Here is a 21,576-nt window from a genome sequence, read left to right as displayed (position 1 = left end):
CAAAAAAAAAGCACCCAGTGAATGTCGTCATCACGTCAGGATTAAAACAGGAGTGTACGTGTGCAGAGGAATACGGCCATTTGCCCACAAGACCAGGTTTAAGCATTAAATGACGTCCAGAGATCTTCCAAACATAAAAAAAGAACTAAGCCTTGTTGTTTACACCAACACTATTATGATTTGACACTCCAGGGGCAAGTAACAGCAGAGTTCCTTACCTTTCTCAAAGCGCAGGCCTTTATCACTTTCTCATATCGTTCCTTCTCATATTTCTTCCCAAATAAAATGTTACTCCTCACAGTTCCCGAAAACACCCAGGGCTGCTGAGAAACGTAGGCGATCCTTCCATGCACGCTGACCAGCCCCCGGCTCCGGGGCAGCTCGCCAAGGACGGTGCTCAACAGCGACGACTGAAACAGACGGCAAACGAGTGGCGCCCGGCACAGAGCTGGCCACCGCCATCCCCAGCCTGCCCCGGCCCTGGGCCTTTGAGACCCCTCAGAGGTCTTTCCCTTTCAATACAATACGGGACAGCCCTGGAAGGTTCAATCAAAAATTTCAAAACCCACAAAAGTGAGTATCAGCCTGCTCTGCCCAGTTGCATCTCCCCCAGATGAAAGGGGCTACTCGAGGACTGAGAATGTTGGCCATTCTAAGAGAAGGCTGGCGTGCTCTGCACTGTGTAAGTCCGATATGGGCTTTGTAAGCACGGAGGGGGCCCTGCACCCAGGCCTCCTTTACTTGAAAAGACACTCCTGGAAGGCTATGTGTAAACCCTCTATCCCACGCAGCAGAAACTCTGAAGTGAGTCAGGCTGGCAGAGAGAAAATCCATCTGAAATAATTGCCCCGTCATTCATATATTCTACACTTAACTTCCCCTATTTTTGTTTCCGATGCATGAGGCTAAGTGCGGCATGCACACTTCCTTTAAGTCTTTCACAACACGCGGACGTGGTATGTCTGTGCCTACTACTATCAGAATGCTCCGAACGCTGAACGGAAAAAATCCTTTGCGCATTTGTCTTGCCCCAGGACCTTGTTGCTTCTAGAGGGCAAATAAGTCTGAGCCTTCTTACATGTGTATCTTTTGCTCCCAGCACAGCGCCATGCACACGGCAACACAATTACCACCTGTGCAGTGATGTGACGAGGGGGAGTCATCTAAGGAAATGTTTAAAGCTTTCCAGAAGGGCCTTTACAACCTCCAGGTTTCCTACAGGTCCTGCTCTAACAAAAGTCCCATTTTCTTGGCTGTTCTATCTCAAATAGCAGTCACATCAAGCATCTGCTTCACTGAGATATCCAACCTCCAGACAAGCATTTCTAGACTGTGTGACTTGAGGCACCAGTAAAAACACAACACACACACTGAGCAGCTTGATTTGGCTGTGTAACCTTCTTGCAAAGCTAAGGCTCCATGGAACCCCTTTTGAGAAACACATTCTAGATAGACCCAATTCAAAACTGTGTGACACAAGGCCCAACCTCAAGAATTTAATATGGGATGTGGCGTGGCAGTGAGCTGACACAAGGCATTATAACTTACCTTTCCTGCTCCCACAGGTCCGATCACTGCTAACAATTCCCCCGGTCTCACAGTAAAGGAAAGGTCTTGTAGGGTTGGCGTTTCTGATGTCTACGGAATGAAGTTTTAAAAAAAGATGCTCATTTCAATAAAGTAACACAAATCACCTCAAGAAGAAAATAAAATCATAGCCACTGATATGTGAACATAACCCACATCTCTATCTTTCCTATCTGAAGATTCTGTGTCCCAGGAGTCCTTTTCACTCAACTCTTTCTCTGGAGTTTAGCTGTCTTTTGAAGACCTGTTCTCTTATCAGATTTGGGTATGAACCCAGTTCTCGACACCCACAGAATTTAAATGGTAGGTATGACAAGGCACCCTCTCGACATGAAAATTTCTTAGTACATGGTAACATGAAAAGAAAATAACTAACAGAACATTCAGTAGAGGAGGGGGTTTTTGGTCACAATTTTTATATTTTATTTAAATTCAATTTCGTTTACATACAGTGTATTATTAGTGTCAGAGGAAGAGATCAGTGATTTACCAGCTGAATATAACACCCAGTGCTCGTCTCATCACATGCCCTCCTTAATGCCCATCACCCAGTTGCCCCATCCCCCACCCACATCCGCTCCAGCAGCCCTCAGTTTCCTATAGTTAAGAGTGTCTTATGCTTTGCTTCCCTGTTTGTATCTTTTATCTTTTTTTCTTCCCTTCCCCTATGTTCATCTGTTTTGTTACTTAAATTCCACAAATGAGTGAAATCACATAATTGTTTTTCTCTGACTTATTTTGCTTAGCATAATACCCTCTCTAGCTCCATCTACGTTGTTGCAAATGGCAAGGTTTCAGTCTTTTTGATGGCTAATAATATTCCATTGTGTGCGTGTGTTGTGTGTATATAAGTATGTGTGTATATATAGCTCACATCTTCTTTATCCATTCATCTGTTGAGGGACATCTGGGCTCTTTCCATAGTTTGGCTACTGTGGACATTGCTGCTATAAACATTGGGGTGCACGTGTCCCTTCGAAGCACTGTGTTTGTATCCTTTAGATAAACACCTACTAGTGCAATTGCTGGGTCATAAGACAGCTCTATTTTTAACTTCTTGAGGAACCCCCACTGCTTTCCAAAGTGGCTACACCAGCTTGCATTCCCGAAGGCAGTGTGAGAAGGTTCCCCTTTCCCCCCATCCTCACCAACATCTATTGTTTCCTGAATTGTTAATGTGAGCCATTCTGACCAGTGTGAGTTGGTATCTCATGGTGGTTTTGATGTGTATTTAGTATGGGCAGTTTTTAAAAATTTTACATTATGACCCTTGGTTTTAATCTTCTATTCCATTAGCCCCCACAAGGTGGCAGCATAAGTACATGGCATACCGGGGGCCCTTGGCTGGTAAGTAATTGGAAAGCTCCAATAACCTCCCCGTCCTCGTTCGATAACGAAGGAATCTCAGTAATGCTCACAGAAGCCAAGAAGGCACTTTACATTATAAGGTCACTCTGGGCAAAAAGACTCCTGTCAATGGTGGCCAAGGTTGTAATCACAGCTCAAATTTAACACCAACAAAAACAACGGGCAAATGAGAATGGGACTGTGGGCCACAGTGATAAAGTCCGAGTTTTCTAAATGTGGCATGTCTTTATTACCTGTCCTAAACAGGGACAGCAGAGCACTTCTCCTGTTAAGGACATGAGGAGGTGTGCACGACAGCACAGAACCCAACACAAGGAAAAAGGATAAAGCAAAGATCATGCTGATCAGAAGTTGTATTCCTGAACATTCTATACATTCTAAGATAAAGGGGCGCCTGCGTGGCTTAGTCAGTGAAGCGTCTGCTTTCAGCTCACGTCACGATGTCAGGGTCCTGGGATGGAGCCCCACATCGGCCTCCCTGCTCAGCAGGGCATCTGCTTCTCCTTCTCTCTCAAATAAATAAAAATCTTTTTTAAAAAAAATCTAAGTTAAAGAGACATTGGGTTAAGAAAAGTCTAAGTGCCGTGTTAAAAAAAAAAAAAAAAGTTCAGTTTTACAGTTCTGCAATTCAATCTGTTCTTTAAGGGGTCAAATTAGATTCACCTCCATAGAGAACTTCCAAATATTAGAAAATCACTTGCTGAGTGAAGGGTGTATTGAATAAGGGAGCTTAGCAGAGCATGGTAAAAACTGAAATGAGGATGTTTCCTTTTCAAGCAATACTTGGAATTATCTATCTTTGAAGCAAAAGGTCAAGGTTACGAAGAAGGACAGTTCTAATTGAGACTAAAGACCTCAGTCGTAGTCGCCAACTATGAGAATGTTTGTCCAAACCCAGAAGAAGATTGATAGGAACTGCTTAAGGTGAAATTTAAAAAGGAGCTACTATTTGGGGATAATTCTGACTGGGGGCTTTGCTCATCCTGTTATGATCCCCACCTACCTTCCCATGAGATCCTTCTGTGGGATGAGATCCCATAAGATCCTGACTAGGCACAGCCCTATGGCTGGGGATCTAGTGCGCGATCCCAAGCCCTTTCGGAAGACCGCTAGTAAAGGGCTAGTGTTCTGCAGACATAGGTGAGGAAACGGCCTCCCTTAGCACAGGAAACTGACTGAGAGCTGATCCAAGGCAACGCCACCTCTGGCATTCTAGAAAAGGATTCTTCAAAAACAAAGGGCAGAAGCTGCTCCTCAGAAAAATCCTGGCAAGTTCAACAACCCAGGACGGGGGTAGGAAGAATCCAACCCATGGATAAGCGAAAGCAGTGGAGATTGGGCAGCGGAGCTAACCTTCCCACAGACACGTGCAGACTGGAACGTTCCGGGCCTGACCTTCAGGACCCCTCCCCACTTCCTGGGTGGCTACATGCAATTACGAAAATGCCCGAGAGACTAAAAGCACAGCAGGAGAAGCGAAAGGTCTGGATCATTTTCAAAATGAAAAAAACTTCTCCGGAAAGAACTGAACGGATTACAAAATGGGTACAGGCTAAAACAGAGATAATTACACTCCATCGCCAAAGGAAAACCAGCCTCAGAGTCTGTAAGAATTCTAAAACTATTAAGAAGCTGATGTCCATACGTAGAAACATTTGTTTTAAGCTTCTCCACTCCTTTCCTCATGTCTCATAACTAGTTCCTATTTTGCTACATTTGACTCCAGTTACGACTACAAACCAGCAGTCACATGCCCACGCCAGCTTCCTGCTCCCTGGACCCCAGAATTTCTTGCCGGGCTGGACAGGATTCGCTTCCCTAGGGAGCTTCAGGATCGGGCGCTGCTTGAGCGTGACCAGCAGGGGGCAGCATCTGACAGTTGAGGGGCGCTCTGTCACCACTATGCGATGCCCTCTCACGGTGCCAGTCACCTGCTGGGCCCTGGGGAGGCAGCCGTGAGCCACACAGATGAATCACCCCTGCCCCGTGGCAGCTTGGAGGTTCCCACCAGACCAAGCACTTCAAAGCTGACAGACTGAAACCAAGTGCATTCGTCTCATGAATGAACCCCCGCGGGTGAGACTTTGCTCAGTTACCCACCCGGCTGTCTGGCGCAGCTGCTCAGAACGTCCACGCCCTTCTGCTGCCCAGCCCAGCGAGCGCAACCTTTGGCCTCAGCTTCCCTCCCAAACCCCCAAGGTCTGTGCCCCTCCCCGACCCAAGGCTCCCACCTCTGTGGCCTAATCATACAGGCCCTCATCACTCCCAGCATGAGGCACGATCCTTGCACGGATGCGGCCAAGACACCAGAATGGGGTGTCCACTGCTACAAGACAAGCCGCAGAAAAAAAGTCAAGAACACGTTCGTAAGTACTAGAGAAGCGAACAGAACTGCTCACTTAACAGAGCTGCAGGGTTTGGCACAGAAGCAGTTTGGTGACGGGTCACCTCCCATGGGAGGTGGTCACGACCTCAGTGCTTTCTAACTCAGGGGCATTCGCAGATGGGAACTTCAGCGGTGCTTTCTAGAAGGGCTCACGATGTATCACGAGGAGAACTCTCCGGCAGGAGGGAATCTGCCACACCAGTGAGAAAACGGTCCACTGAGGTAATACCTGGTGTGAGCGTCCACGTGCGACAGTGCGTGACGTGGCTCTCTGCATTTGGAGACACAGGAGGCTGGCACCCACAGCCCCCCACCTGCTGCGTCCCCTCTGCAGGGCCCACAGAGCAGGCCCACCCACCACAGTCCCCACTCCTGCTGGCTGCCAGGCTCCTGAGCTCTGCTTCAGATGGGTGACCCTCTGGCAGAGGCCACCTCCTCCTGGCTTCCCTCCCGCCTTTGCTCATCTCTGGGTTGCCTCACACACCACCCTTTGCCCCTTTGCTCCTTTGTTCTTTCTCTGCTTAGGTGATGAACTCCCTTTCTCATGGTGTGAGCTCTGTTTTCCTGACTAACCCAGACTCTGACGGGAGAATGCACGTAGAAGACCACAGAAGCAGGCCAGGAAAGTGGTTCAGCTGTGGACAAGAGAGGGTGCACTGGGCCTGCAAGGCTGAGAAGGTGAGCACAGTCTCTCCTGTTTTTCTCATTTGCCTAAATGTCATAAAAAAAAGCCAAGTGTCAGAAAACCCTCATGACCTCACCTATTCTATCTGTCAGCTTGCCCCAGAGCGAAACCCTTAAGCTGGGAATCATTGCATTGCCTAGTCCCACCTGCTGCCTCCTCCCTGACCTTGGCTGCCACCAAAGCAGCTGGAAAACTTCCAGAAGCTGAGCACAGGGGAGCCATCACCCTACCCCACAGCAACGACATCAACGTAAAAAACATACATCGATTCCCCCAAATCTCTCCTCCATAAGAATATGTATCTTAGTTAATCGACGTGTACTGTGTCATTCTTCTGTTCAATCCCGTACATTCGAACATCGCCAACTTACGTACTCATTCCGAAAAAATGTGGTAATACGTGGAAAGTTCTCTTAAAGATAGGGAACGACACATCAAATGCCTTTAACTGATTTTATACTTTATCAGTTGCAAACCTTATTCCTGATTTTGAGCATTTTTATAGCACACTTTCAAGCAAATGCAGCCGGTCACATTTTATACGGTGGGAGAAAAATCTCAAAATTCACATCCACGTGACCAGTCGTCCTACAGCAGCTATGATCTCATGAGGGGTGATACGTACCTTATCCCAAAAGGCAGTGACGTCCTGCACGTGCACTATGGTTTTACCATCTGATGGCCGCTGAGGGGTGCGCTGTGAGATCTCGTCAAGCAACAGAAAGTTCTGCAGAAGAAGGAAAAAGGCGGGCTGAGCTGCGGGAATGAGACACACACGAGAGTAAGTGCTTCCCTGGGAATCTGCCGTGGAGCATTCTACACAGCCCGTCTACGCCTTCACCAACTGTATCTGAAGGCTTGACAGCAATCACGACACAGTATACATCAGGTAATTGTATAATAGAACACATATACAGAAATAAAGAGTTCACAAAGTTATCTTCATAACCCTCCCAACAAGGGTCCTGAACCTTCCCTGAAAAGAAAATACAGCTCCAAACAGTGAACACATTTAGAACCTGGACACGTTTGTTTTACTTCTGTGTTACCAACAATAAACAGGGGAGCTGGTAGAAAATGATTCCATAAATATTGACCTAATCCCACCATGTGCCAAGCACCACGCCAGAGGCTGGGAACACAAAGATGAAGGCCAGCATCGCACCCCACCACCTTCAGGAATCGGGTTGGCCCCAAAGGACAGGCTGGGTACACGAGACCAGTGGCAGAGACTCTGGATGAAAAACAGGGCTCTGCCCATTTATTTGCGGTGACCTTTTCCTGGGCACTTAGGCTCATGTTCTCCCTGTACGTGTCTAATCGGTGTATCATTTGTCATTAACTATCCTTTGTCATCATTCTTTATTTTTATTTTTTTAATTTGAGACAGAGAGCATGTATGGATGTGCAGGGAGGGGGAGGAAGAGGAAGAAGTAGACTCCCCATTGAGCAGGGAGCCTGATTTGGGGCTCAATCCCAGGACCCCAAGATCATGACCTGAGCTGAAGGCAGACGCTTAACCAACTGAGCCACCCAGGTGCCCTGCCCCCATCATCATTCTTTTAAAAAAAAGAGAGAGAGAAAGAGAGAAAAGCTCCTAACAAGTTTCTACCTCTTATTAAAAAAAAAATATTTTATAAGCATTTCTCATTATCCCTCAACTCTTCTCCTTAGTAAATACCCTGGACAGCAGAAACAGCCACATCTTCCACTCCCTTCCCTTTTCCCCACAAGTTTGCAGCTCAAGGCTGCAATCCGACTGAATTAAATGAAGCCCTGGGCGGAGGTGGGGGGGTTGAGGGGGGGGGAGCTGGGTGGCTCAGTGGGTTAAGCCTCTGCCTTCGGCTCAGGTCATGGTCTCAGGGTCCTGGGATCGAGCCCCACATCGGGCTCTCTGCTCAGCAGGGAGCCTGCTTCCCCCTCTCTCTCTGCCTGCCTCTCTGCCTACTTGTGATCTCTGTCAAATAAATAAAATCTTTAAAAAAAAAAAAAAAAGAAAGAAAGAAATGGGGTCATTGCAGATGTGACTAAGGTGCGGTCGTGGTGGAGCAGAACTTTAGAGGGAGTTCTAAATCCAGTGCGACTGGTGTCCTTAGAAGAAGACAAAGAGGGGCACCCGGCGGGCTCAGTCGGTGAAGTGTGCAGCTCTTGATCTCGGGGCTGTGAAGGTGAGCCCCACGTTGGGTACAGAGATTACTTAAAAATAAAATCTTAAAGGGGCGCCTGCGTGGCTCAGTGGGTTAAAGCCTCTCTCTGTGGCTTAGGTCATGATCTCAGGGTCCTGGGACCGAGCCCCACATCGGGCTCTCTGCTCAGCAGGGAGTCTCCTTCCCCTTTCCTCTCTGCCCACCGCTCTGCCTACTTGTGATCTCTCTATGTCAAATAAATAAATTTTTAAAAATAAAATCTTAAAGAAGAAGATGCAGAGACACACAGGCAGAAAGCATCAGCTGTCTGATGAAGACAGAGATCAGAGTGACGGGACAGCAATCGGAGGAACATCAAGGTCTGCCCACAACCACTGGAAGCCGGAGAACACGAGGAAGGCTTCTCCCTTGTAGGTTTCAGAGGGATGGTAACCCTGAGGACAGCTGGATTTCAGGCTTCTGGCCTCCAGAACCGTGAAACCACAAATTTCTGTTGCTCTGATCCACCCAGTTTCTAGAAACTTTGTCCCAAGAGACCTAGGAAACTGACACACAACCGTAGGAAGATCTGTGCAAAAGAGAAAAATCACGTACCCTGTGTACGCAGCTTACGCAAGAGTACTCTAGGACCCACGGGGCAAACCTAACCCTAACCTATGTGGGAAGCAGCTGGGGTAAGCCCGTGAAATCATTTTAGGGAAATAGCACATAAGTCACCTGCTCCTCCAAAAATCGTCAACATGCTTGAAGTCATTAAAATCTTGTTTACCAGTCACAAAGCTACACATCGGGTACCACATTCTACTTGGCGAGAACCAGTAAAGCTGACCATGCCAAGTCTCTCTGGTGCAGGAAAACACACTCCCACACATTTCTCGAAGAGCCAGCCAGCACGAGGCAGGGTGTGCTTGCTCATTCCCCACTTGTCCGGGGTCCGGGCTCACTGGGAACCTGGCTACCTGCCCCACGCCTGTGCTGAGCAGGGCAGCGGAACAGACAGATGATGGATGAGGGCTCCCCCTTGCAGGCTTTAAAACCAGCCTGACCCAAACTCTCTCTCCCCACCGCCTTTGCCTTCGTCAACCAGGGAGCGACGCTTGCCTGTTGTGCCATAGTTCCGCTCTCTCCCAATTCTTCACTCCTCTTCAAACAATGTTACTTTGGAATCTCACCAGCAATTATTTACGATACGGACACAGTTTTTGGCTGCCCCCCTGTACCTCCCAGTTCCTTCCCCAGCAGCCCCAACTGCGCCAAACTTATCCCAAACCCCACCCCCTGCTGATCCCACTGAAACACTGAGGAGGCCCACCAGGCTTAAAACCCTTTAGCGACCCATGAGCACCTAAGTCAGCACTCCCCGAGTGGCCTCAACCTTGACACCCTCGAGTACTAAACCACCCCAGCCTTCTCAGCCTGTCTCAGGCTCACAATGGCCGCAGATGGCACTGCCCACCCTACTTCTGAGTGCCCAGAGGGGATATCAAGTCATGGCGACGGAGAAGACGATGCCATCCATGCACTTACAAAGAGCCCCAGCTCCAACATTAATACTGAGCCTCACAAAAGGTCAGCATATCAATAGACAACCCCTGAGGTACAAACAGACCATGTGACCGGTTCCAGTGGGTCTAACCGCTAACTACATTGCTACAGTCTTACGCGCATGAGTTAACAAGGCAACAAGCAGAAGGTTATAGATACTATAAATCTTGTCAAGACAGAAGAGAATTCCAATTTTATAGCATAAACATATTACCAAGGTATAAAATTCAATATCCAGCAGGTGCATATTAGAATAGCAATCCTCCTCCCACCTTCAAGAGAAGAAAAACTACGCACACATTGAGAAAGTAAATCTATTGAGCATCTGTCCAGAAATAATAGGTCTGAGTGGAGAAAGAAGTCACAGTTTCCCAGCGGTTAAACGAGACTCCATTCAACACATGAACGCCTTGTACAGGGGCCAGCTGCACTGGGCAGATTTTTCTCCAGGACTCAGGCTGATGAGAACGCTGACTTTAAATTGCCATTAACAGCCATGAAGTCCATATCCGGAACAGGTCATGCGGGAAAGTGTCAGACGTCAGAACTCAAGCCAGAAAGATTGACTTCGGAGTGGCTGGTAGGCAGAAAGCCTAAGCAGCTTTATGAACAATATCATCTCCGAGACACACTTTACTGGATGTAGACATCGTCGAGACTCCCAGTGCTTTGAAGTGAAGACAAGATCTTTTATAATCCTACTGGACCCGTTCAATGTCACTAAGAGAAAAATAGAAGGAACTTCTTGGGCCTCTAACCTCATAATAAATCCCTCATTTTTGGTGTGTGGGAAAAAGGAAATGGAAAAGTGTGGGTGGAAAAGACGACACAGCCCACCTGAAGCCTTCCCCCATGGCTGTGGACCATAGTGCCAGCTTGAAGGGGCAAAAGTCTACTGGATTTAGCTCCTGCAACTGCCAAATGCGATCGTCCTGGGAACCGTGCTGGGTGGGCGGCCCAGCCCACCGAGTCCGGGCTGTCAGAGACAGAGTCAGAGCTCCCATGTGCCCTTATAGCTTCTGACCCCACGAGTCAGACCTCGCCCAGTCCTGACCCCCCCGGTTAACAGACTCCGCACACCTTTGCTTCCTCTCCTGCTGCCATGGATACCTCTCCCTGCACATTAATACATCTAAGTGACAGGCAGGGAAAGGAAAAAGAGTGAACACCGGATCCATTCATTCTGTTTGGCGCCTGTTACCTCTGTCAGGTACCCAAAGTCAAGACGTGTTCCTGGAGGGCTCTCCCATCAGGCCCCGTCTACGGCAGCCCAATCCAAACCATGTCACTCCCTCCTGGACGGCATTAGCCTCTTGAAGCACCTTCCGGCTCTGCCCTGGGTCCCCACCCCCACGTCCTCTGCTCCAGTCCCCAGGCTGCAGCCGGAGTGAGCTTCATGGTGCCTGGAGGCTGCTGTTGCCCTGGCTCAGGCCCCCGGCACTCTGTTCTGCAGCCTCGGACACTTTGCTTCCTCAGACACACGGATCTCCTTTCTGGTGTGCCAAGCCCTCTTTAGGAGATCTTGCCACCTAACCACCACTCCCCAAAAATGCAAACCTTCACCCTCCAACCTACCCCTACCCTCTGCTCCTCCCCCACCCCTGCTAACCTCCAACACAGGTAACTCTCCAGGTCACTCCTTCAGCCTTCCCAGGAAGCTAACCTCCAAAATTACAGCAGCCTGTCTGCAGAGCACCTCCGACTTTCCCTTTCAAGGACGGATGACACAAAACACACGTGAACAGTGAGGGTCATCGTTTGCGTACCTATGAGCCTCCACTTGATGATACATAAATTCCAAGCAGGAAGGACCTCTGTGCACCATCATCGAATATATGCAGCTGGCACAGCCCCAGGCCTAGGGCAGGTGCTCAGTTATTCTGTGGAGTAACTCGATGAATTCCAAATGTGCCCCCCAAAAGGTCCGGCATAAACCAAGACCGGTGTTAGTTTCTCCTCCCAATTGACTTTAGTCTTTCCATGACGTGACCCTGACATCTTTCATATTGGCTTATTAGCACATCCTGCCTTGTGTGCTTTTCTCCACGGCTGGGGCAGTAGTCCCCGCACGTGGCATATTTTCAGACGCACAAGCACGCTTGCCTAAGACACAGATACTATGGGCTCCACGTGACCCGGGGAATCAGAGTCTCCAACACGCGCTAATTTAGTTTAATCAACACTCCCGGTGATTCTGATGCACTCGAGATCTAAATTTCCTAAGGGGTTACAGAAACCACACAGGCTGAAAAGGAGTCTGAGATCTAAAAGAAAATGAGATGCTTTGAGAATTCCATCAATGCCGCCCTGAAGCAGTTTCCCACGCTAACCAACCCCTTCCCACCACTCCTTCTCGGCCACTGGTCTCACCCTTTACTGAAAACTACTCCTGCCAAACAAACCGTAATTCCCCAGGCCTACTACCCTCCCGCCAGAAACTCTATGCACAGGAGGGAAGATTTAGGTCTCCTGCCCAAGTCGAAGATGCTTCCTTTGAGCAGGACACAAAGCCCCTCCACAAAATCACCCCGAAGGAAATTCAAAGTTCTCGGGAGGAACATTTGCTTCGACAGCACAGATGCCCAAATTCCCCGCAGGTCGTGACTTTAACATTACCGGACATGTCTACACGGGAAGGAATTTTAAGCCTCAGACACAGCTCAGCTGCATTGTGGCGGAAAAGCGATCAAAACTCCTCCCCATATATTTGACCCCAACTCCCTGAAAACCTTCTGCAAGTTCCCTTTTGTGCTACACTATTTTATGCACCACAAGATCCATCAGAGAATGAAAGTTAGCGCTTTCCACGAAAGCCACACTCAGTTGCTGGATATCCGCAGAATGTCAGAGCCATGGCAGGGCTGCACACTTCCCACAGTGGCGCGTTTTCGGAGCATGCGCCATCCGTGAGGTGCGCAAAGACGAACACGGCCCGACAGCCGCTCCTTAGAAGTCTAGAGTTCACTGAGGAGGCGACCTCCACAAACAGATGGCTTCCAGACACACAGTAAGTGACCCCAGAGTCACATCTGGGGAGATCCGGCGGGTTGTGGCAGTCAATTTTCTGTGTCAACTTGGCTAAGCCAGAGTCCCCAGACATTTGCACAAACACATCTGGATGTTACGTGAAAGTACTTTTTCAGATGAGACTAACTTTTAAATAAAGCAAATTACTCTCCATCGTGGTGGGTGGGCCTCGCTCAATCAGCTGAAGTCCTTAAGAGGAAAGAAAAGACTGACCTCCAAAGAGGAGGGAATTCTGTCTGCAGACTGCCTTCTGACTCAAGATGCACTTTAAAGCCACATGGTTTTGGGGCTCCTGGGTGGCTCAGTGGGTTAAAGCCTCTGCCTTCGGCTCAGGTCATGATCCCAGAATCCCGGGATTGAGCCCCGCATTGGGCTCTCTGCTCAGCGGGGAGCCTGCTTCCCCCCCGCCCCCGTCTTTCTCTGCCTCTCTGCCTACTTGTGCTCTCTGTCTGTCAAGTAAATAAATAAATAAATCTTAAAAAAAAAAAATTTAAAGCCACATGGTTTTAATCTTCCTTTATTTCACAATGGCCAAACTAATGCTACTGACCAAGTAAGACTGGTGTTTCCATCTGCAAGGCCCAAGAGCCCAGCCCAGGAGCTGGGCCAGCTACATTGACTGTGTCCCACTCAGATCCATCAAGTCCACAGGTGCACACACAGAACAGGGGAGACGCAGATCTATGCACGCTCTAGGTAAAGACCCCTTCCGAGGCTCGCTGTCCCAGGAATGCCCACTCCAGTCCACTTCCTCACTGCGTTTCTCTGGCTTCCAGTACAGTCTGGGTCCCCTTACACCTCTGCTGGTCCCAGTCCTCCCCTGTAACTGCTGCTTCAGTCATTGCAGTATTTATCTGACGTCCATGACGGGCCCAGCACGGGCCATGAACTATGCACAAGGACGATCAGATACGATCTGCTGTCTGGGGCCTTCGTATAGTCCTGGGGACAGCATCACCCACTTGACCTGCTACTGAGCAGTGGGGGCACCGGCCCTGTACATAAATAGGGAAGCCTGAGATCAGCATGAACAGAAGTGCTAGAGGAGGTCGTGTGGGTATTTCCCTAAATCAACATAAGAAAAGGCAACCCACAGGGATGAACAGTGCAGGGGTGGGGGCAAAGACCCCCCCCATGCACATGAATGTGGCCTATCACCAACACACAAGCACCGCCCCCAACCGCCACCACCAGAGGGGAGGGTTGGGCACCAGGAAACAGAATGCAGCCAGTAGAGCCTTAAACGCAGAGTTTACAATCTGGATTCTGCAGGAACCGCTGGGGGCCTCTTCAGAATGAGACTTGAAGAAAACCACATGGAAGGAAATACTCCACATGCCAGAAGGCACTGGGAAGGCAACTGTAGGCAACGTGCGGACAGACGTGTAAGAAAGCAGGGTCTGGGGAAACTCCCCGAGTGCCCACTGGCTCACCTCCTGCAGGAGGCCCTCCTTACCCATCCAGCGGGGAGGCCAAGCACTGCGGTCTGGAGGAAAGGAGCTCGGGGGCCCCGGCCGCAGCAGGCACCAGCCCACTCACAGCAGGCGTCTGGAGAAGTTTGACGTACGCTTAGAACATCACTGCGGCCAAAGTTATGTTCGTGCTCTTTCAGGATGCAAAAGTTACATAAAAGAAATGTTCTTGAGGGGCACCTGGGGGGCTCAGGTGGTTAAGCATCTGCCTTTGGGCTCAGGTCATGATGCCAGGGTCCTGAGATCGTGTCCTGCAACAGGCTCCCTGCTCAGAGGGGTGTCTGCTTCTCCCTGTCCCGAATAAATAAATTTTTTTTTAAATCTTTAATAAAATAAAGAAGTTTTATTGAAATGCATGGGTCACCACTCAAAAGTTGCTGGAAACCCCTGTCGGAAAGAATGGGAAACTTAGGGACCAGAATGGACCCCGTAAGACTGATCTCTCTCCTGGGTAATATTTTTTTATAGGAAGGAAACTTCATCAGAAGAAAATCTCAGCTTTTATGACAAAACTATTTTTAAAAAGGGGAGGGGAGGGGAGGGGAGGAAAGGAAATCAAGCCCAGAGCCATCAAACTTCACTAGAGATGTATTACGACAGAGCCAGCACTGTGGAGGAACAGGAAAACCAGATTTATTTGTAAAGCCCAGGTACTCACAGAGCTAATTTATCTTCATCTTCGACCTCTGCACAAACACTGAGCACCTACCATGTGTGGGGCCACATCTTAGTGATGTACGTTATCTGCCCTGAGCCATGAAGGGACAGCTAATTTGGAAAAGGAGATAGTGGGTATGGGGCGGGGGGGGGGGGGGGACAAATTTGGAAGACCTTCCCAGAAACGGGCTGAGACAGGCAGAAAGTGAAAGGAGATCCACAGGCATTCTCAGAAACCATGCGCTGGGCATCTGCAGAGGAAGGAACCCACCTTTCACCAGGAAGAAGTACGTGCAGCAGAGGCCATCCCCCTTCCCAAGGAGCAGGGCCCTTCTGCAAGCTCTCTCCTCCTCTGCCCAGAAAGGACTCCTCTTCCAGCCCCTCCCCAGACTGCCACCAGCCGCCACCCAGTCACTGGAGACGGCCCAAGGGATGAAATCTGCTTGTGCATTTCCTCCTGCTTCAGACGTTTCCCTCACTCTGCTGTTACCCCCTGTGCCCCCCGAGCCCGGTCTGGCGCTGTTTCTCCTGCCGCCCGCACATGAGCAGCAAATTCGTTATCTGTGGTGCACGCCACCGGGGACGACAGGGAGGGGAATACAGGCCACATTCTGGAATGACTGCTGGCTTCGTCGGTGAGACAGTTAAATTTCACCTAACTGCAACACGATGACACCAAATTCAAAGCAGGCCTTCTGCTTAAATCCATTTATGACTTGAAAAGGTTGTTTGTTGGGGCATCTGGATGGCTCGGTCCATTAAGCGTCTGCCTTCGGCTCTGGTCATGATCCCAGGGTCCTGAGATGGAGCCCCGCGTCGGGCTCCCTGCTCGGTGGGCATCCTGCTTCTCCCTCTGCCCCTCCCCCCAACTTATGCTCTCTCACTCTCTCTCTCAAATGAATAATAAAAGTCTTTAAAACAATTTGAAAAAATAAGTAGATAAAAAGGTTGTCACCAGACCTTGATTCTTTGGATGCTGATGACCGCCTCGGACACCTTCTCAATGGCCGCGGGGAAGAAGAGGGTGACGGTCAGCCGCACAGCGCCATACAGCGACACCGCCACGAACACATGGCTCGCTGTGATCACGTTGCCAAGGAGCACATAGGTGGTGAAAGTCACGAAAATGATGATTTTGCTTGCAACGAAAAATGACGCCAAATTCATTCCTCTGAGGTAGGAACTGCTCAGAATCTTGGAAATTTCCTTCCTGGAAAAGAGAGTTTACAAGGAAGCATCAACATCCAAGTCGCGGACTCAAGTGCCTTTTGCACGTGGCCCCTTTCCAGGGAGGGGACCGGGATTAAGACAAACCGTTCCTCAAGTTATGGAAATAATCCTACAGCACACGGCCTGGGGCCAACCCCAACACAAGGACCACACAGTCATCACTGCATGGCTCATCTGAATAAACAGAGGCTTCATGTCGTATGTTAATATCCTGGGTCAGTCGGACCAGGTATGAACATTCGGTCAACAAGCGCGCGTCCGTGCCTGTCCTGTGCCGGGCTTCTTGCTGACGGCAGACAGACACGTAGTCTGTCTCCTTTAGGAACTTAGGAACTCAGAGGAGAAGAGAATAAGCAACCCAAAGATATGTGCATGAGACAGGAGAGTGCGTCCAAAGCAGAGGGAGACAGAGGTACAAAGTAGATGGCAGAGACATGTGCTGACACAGACATACCGTGCGCGGAAGGGTCAAACTCCCCAAATATTGACATCAAAGACTAAAAACAATTCCACAGACCTAAAGCAAAACAAGGCGTAACAGTATTTCCATGGCTCTGTTTCTCTGTTTCGCATTAATAACACTGATGTATACAGTCTGGCCCAGTCTGTACAAACTTCCCACTTGTGCTACATTAACATAAACTATAGCTTCCATGTAAATGTCATACTTGCAAATGCTACCAGCATTGCTCATTTGGGATTTAGAGACTTAAGAAACATCTGGAATTTCATTTTTGTAGTAGAAGCAGCACAGGCACTCTCCTTCCTTTAAGACAGTAAATGGAAAGGCAGGTTAATGTGGTTTATGGCGCAAGGCGGGGTGGACGGCATTGGGAGTTCACATTCTAAAGGTTAAACACCCGAAGACCCCTCAAATGTGGAGGCAGGAGACAGAAAGTACAAAAACAGGCTCCGACAGACACAGAAACTTACCGTCTCAAATGGGTGATAAGGTCTGCAAATGACTTCTCCCAAGCATACATTTTTATTATTCTTATGCCAGTTATAACCTCATTCATGGTCCTGATCCTGACGTCTGTGAAGGCTGCGGTCTTACTCCTAAGGGGACAGACATGAGAGGTGAGCCACAGCGCCACTTCCCTTATCAGCAGCGGCCACAGCCCGAGAACCAGGGAGCCAACGATGCCCTACAACGCCTTTGCTCAGACAACTCAGGTAGCTCCTACTGAAAACACAGATGGAGAAAGACTTCAATGAGGAAGTCCACAAAGTCCATTCCAATTCAAGAAGTAACTTGGAGAATTTGCAGTAGGGGCTAAGGAAGGCACAGGAAAGAGAGTCAGATACAAACTGTCAGCTCAAGGAGGTCACGGTTGGGTAGGGGAGGCAGAAAGGCCCCAGGATCGAACAATAATACCATTGGCTGCAGTGTAAAAAGTGGGAACAAAGTGCCAGGTGCAGAGAAGAAAGGGGCTGTCAATTCTACTGGGCAAAGGAGAGAACGAGAGAAGCTTCTGAGTTCCAGGAGCGCCGCAACGGGACCCCAAGCACACAGAACATTTCTCCCTGGCAAAGAGAGCCAAGCCAATTCCCCACTGAGAAAACACCACGAGCAGAGACACAGCAGAGAGAACTGTCCGCGTTTCACATGGCGTTATCATCGCGCACCTGACCACCTTGACAGTGACCTACTTCTAACCCTCTGGGACCATCACCTTCTCTACCACATACTCTGCTAGGACTATGGGACATTGACAGACACAAATCAGGGTGGACCTGGCCTCTGGGGAGCTTGTAATTTAATGGACACATTGAATTAAAAACAAGACACATGCCTGCACACCTGAAAACAAGCATCACAAAAACGGACACGGCCAGACCCAGGTCTTGAAAAGACGTTTAAATTGTACTCATATTTAATACATGTTTAAATAATGTCATGGTATATAAATTCTGCCGGAAGACAGTACTTAGGAGGGACAGTGCCTGAAAAGCTAGCCAGGAGGAGACAGCGGATGCCTTTGCCCTTCCGGCTTCAAGATTGGCCCTCCGCTGAAGGCTGGAACCTTCCCCAGGCGAAGCCTGCACGGCATGCAATCAACAGAAAGAAGAGATCAGAGAAGCCATTTTGTTTGTGATCGGAAGCACAGGGCAAGCCATGGATATGAACAAACACACATGCCCTGTTTTTTAAACCAGTGTTTCTCTTACCGGAATGATGAAAACAACTTCCCGATGCAGCTTTGCAAGGGCAGAAGGATGATGAGGACTGCGATCCCAGCAAGACAGGATATTCCGATTTCCATCCAGAGCAAGGCAGTCACTGCGATCGCCTGCAGTGGCCCTGCCCACAGAAAGTGCAAGAATATTGTCACCTTAAAAGAAAAAAAGGCAATGCGTTCTTAGGACGACATGAACACAAAACCAGGAAGGACCCAGTACAGAAGCCATCTGCTCTGAGAGGACAGACAGGAACCTACACAGAAATGATCACGGGGGGCTTTAAACTCACTGGAGCAAAAATCCAAGTACCCAGATGAAGCTATTCCAGAACACCACAGAGTAGGCTTCAGGGACATCCAAGGAGAACCGGACTAGACCACAGCGTCGGAAGAAAGATCTCAATTCTATCTGCCCCTGCATGGGCTCAGGGTTCCCCCAAACTTCCTCCCCTGGGCTCCCCAGTACCTCACAAAAGCCTGTATTATGGAACCTGCCATACTCTTGAGTATTTACCTCCCTGATAGGTTGTGGCTTCTCCAGGGAGGAAACTAAGTCTTATTCATCCCTGAAACTAAGAAGGAGCCTTAGTTCATGTTTGATGAATGAATAATTAGAAGTGGTGTAGAGCAATAAAACTCAGACCAGTAGCTACACTGCCCTGGATAGTACGGTATATTCACAAGGTAAGTACAAATGGACTATGGCGGGGTAAAAAAGAATAGGTCATTTATGCCTAGGGATTACCCATTGAGCATTTTTTTTTTAAATCAAAGTCTTTGTGGGGCGCCTAGGTGGCTCAGCTGGTTGAGCGTCTGACTCTTGGTTTCAGCTCAGGTCATGATGTCAGGGTCGTGGGATCAAGCCCCACTTCGGGCTCTGCACTCAGCATGGAGTCTGCTTGTCTCTCTCCCTCTGCTTCTCCCCCCTGCTCATGCTCTGTGCTCTCTCTCACAAGCTCGCTCTTTCTCTCAAATAAATAAATAAAATCTTTTTTAAAAAACGGGGCACGCGGGTATGTCAGGCGGTTAAGCATCTGACTCTTGATTTTGGTTCAGGTCATGATCTCAGGGGCATGAGAGATGGAGCCCCACGTCGGGCTCTGCACTCAGGAAGGGGCCTGCTTGAGATTCTCTCTTTCCCTCTCACTCTGCCTCTCCCCCCGCTCATGCAGTCTCCCTAAAATAAATAAGTAAATAAAATCTTTTGTGGGGAGGGCACTTTCTATGTAGCGGGCACTCTTGGAGTCACAGAACAATCCCTGCCCACCAGGAGGTCATCCTATGGAGGAGAGAGGTCATGATAGGGAGAAGGAGAAAGGATCCAGCCAGCAGCACCAACCAAGTGTGCTCAGAAGGGCCACTCCTGAAGGACTATGGGACATTTCCCCAGGCTAGGTAAGAACACTGCTGTCTGCGTATATATGACTGAAGTACACTATAAACCCATTCCGAAAACAAAACTCTTCTCTACCAGACAACACATGTTATTATGAGTTGAACACAGAAGAAATGAGAATTGGATAGAAAGTATCCTCATCTCAGGGCACCTGGGGGCCTCCGTGCGTTAACTGTTTGCCTTCAGTTCAGGTCACGGTTCCAGGGTCCTGGGATTGGCCCCTGCATCGGGCTCTACGAAACAAGGAGCCTGCTTCTCCCTCTTCCTCTGCGGCCCACTCTGCCTACTTGTGCACATTCTCTCTCCCTCTCTCTCTCTCTCTCTCTAATAAATACCTAAAATCTTTTAAAAATAGGGGCACCTGGGTGGCTCAGTGGGTTAAGCCTCTGCCTTCGGCTCAGGTCATGATCTCAGGGTCCTGGGATCAAGTCCCTCATCGGGATCTCTGCTCAGCAGGGAGCCTGCTTTCCCCCTCTGCCTACTTGTGATCTCTCTCTCTGTCAAATAAATAAAATCTTTAAATAAATAAATAAATAAATATTTATAAAATTAAAATTAAAAAATAAAATTAAAAAAAAAAAAAGTATCCTCATCTTCTGTCCTCAAAAGAAGTCTGGCCTACACCAAAAACTGGCACCTGAAATTCCAAGAAGTTAAACCAAGGAAGAGGGTGGAAATGCAGAAGGCTTCCTGGGGGGCAGCTGACCTGGTCGAACTTGTTCACGTCGTTGGACAGCAGATTGACGATCTGGCCGGTGGTCGTCTTCCCCATGGCCACGTTACTGAGGCGAAGCGCCTGAAACAGAAGAAGGGAATGGAGACGTACGTTCCCTCAGGGACATCACGCCACACTTGGAAAAAGAGCAAAGTGGAGTGTGTTCTGACGGGACCTTGCATGATGTCAGGAGAGCAAGGCGTCCCGCGAGAGCAGGGCTCTGGGGACCGGCGTTCAGCCTTCCTCCCCTCCGTGGGGCGGCAGCCGCATCCCACCAGGAACAAAGGGAGCAAGAGGAGGCACAAGCCAACCCTGTCACCCCGGTTTTTGATGAATTTGGACACGCTGAAAGTATAAAAAGATATATACTCGGGAGTCAACTCACGTATTTTGACCCACATTCTACGAGTGGAGAGGCCGTCTATGGACAAAAGCTAGGGGACGGACTATATCTGGAATCAGTCATTATTTCTGCGTGTGATGTCATGCAAACACTCCGGGTCTGAAGCTTCCTGTGTGAATGGAAATAACTCCAGGCGCTACCTAGACGGAGCTCGGGGTTCCTAGGAGTGGGACACCTGTCATCCACCAGGAGCAGGACACCGGGTGACTGAGGAGTGCTGTTTCCCGTTTAGAAATGGGACAAGATAAGAACAAGCAGCTGTAACTCAAGTGGGACCTGGACAGGTGGGATAGCAGCACAGGGAGCTGGGGACAGTTTCCACAGAGTAGCACTGTGGGCAGGACAGACCCTGCATGATCAACAGGAGAAACCCTATGGGAAGAAGGGAAGAGCACTGTGGCCAGAAGGAACAGCACGCAGAGCCAGGGAAGGGACACATAGAAGCAGTTAAACCATGAACACCTGAAATCTGGCTGGAAAGGTAGAATGAAAGCGACTCGTGTCTGGAAAACAAAATGGAACAATAAACGTCTTTTTTTACATTTGAGTGAGAAACTCAACTTTAGGAAGACTGAACTGTAGAAGTGACTGGCCAGGAGATGCTCCAAAGAAGGGGAGACGAGGGACGCCTTGTGATGAAGTCCAGGCGAAAGGTAACAAGACGTACACTGGGATTGCATGAAGGGAAAAGAAGGGCCAGACACCCGTGAAGACACTTTGAAAAGTACAAAGTGCCACACAAGTGTAAATAAATCAGTCATAAAAAAAGAAAAAT

At 49.1% G+C, this 21,576-nt stretch overlaps 1 protein-coding gene across 1 annotated transcript in view; it reads right to left on the bottom strand.

The window, feature by feature from the left end:
• Positions 1 to 21,576, bottom strand: part of ABCC4 (ATP binding cassette subfamily C member 4) — a 244,285-nt gene that overhangs the window by 152,056 nt on the left and 70,653 nt on the right. The window contains exons 5-11 of the mRNA XM_032864151.1: positions 20,390 to 20,479; positions 18,277 to 18,440; positions 17,038 to 17,163; positions 15,835 to 16,084; positions 6,652 to 6,753; positions 1,549 to 1,638; positions 219 to 410 (exon numbers count right to left, since the gene is read on the bottom strand). Of these exons, the coding sequence (XP_032720042.1) occupies positions 219 to 410; positions 1,549 to 1,638; positions 6,652 to 6,753; positions 15,835 to 16,084; positions 17,038 to 17,163; positions 18,277 to 18,440; positions 20,390 to 20,479 (1,014 nt within the window). The remainder of the gene's footprint in view (positions 1 to 218; positions 411 to 1,548; positions 1,639 to 6,651; positions 6,754 to 15,834; positions 16,085 to 17,037; positions 17,164 to 18,276; positions 18,441 to 20,389; positions 20,480 to 21,576) is intronic.

Source organism: Lontra canadensis, unplaced genomic scaffold, assembly GCF_010015895.1.
Source record: "Lontra canadensis isolate GAN:19392208 unplaced genomic scaffold, GSC_riverotter_1.0 scaffold26, whole genome shotgun sequence".
Classification (NCBI taxonomy): domain Eukaryota; kingdom Metazoa; phylum Chordata; class Mammalia; order Carnivora; family Mustelidae; genus Lontra; species Lontra canadensis.
The sequence above is the reverse complement of the archived record's forward strand: the minus strand, read 5'-3'. Positions and strand labels throughout refer to the sequence as shown.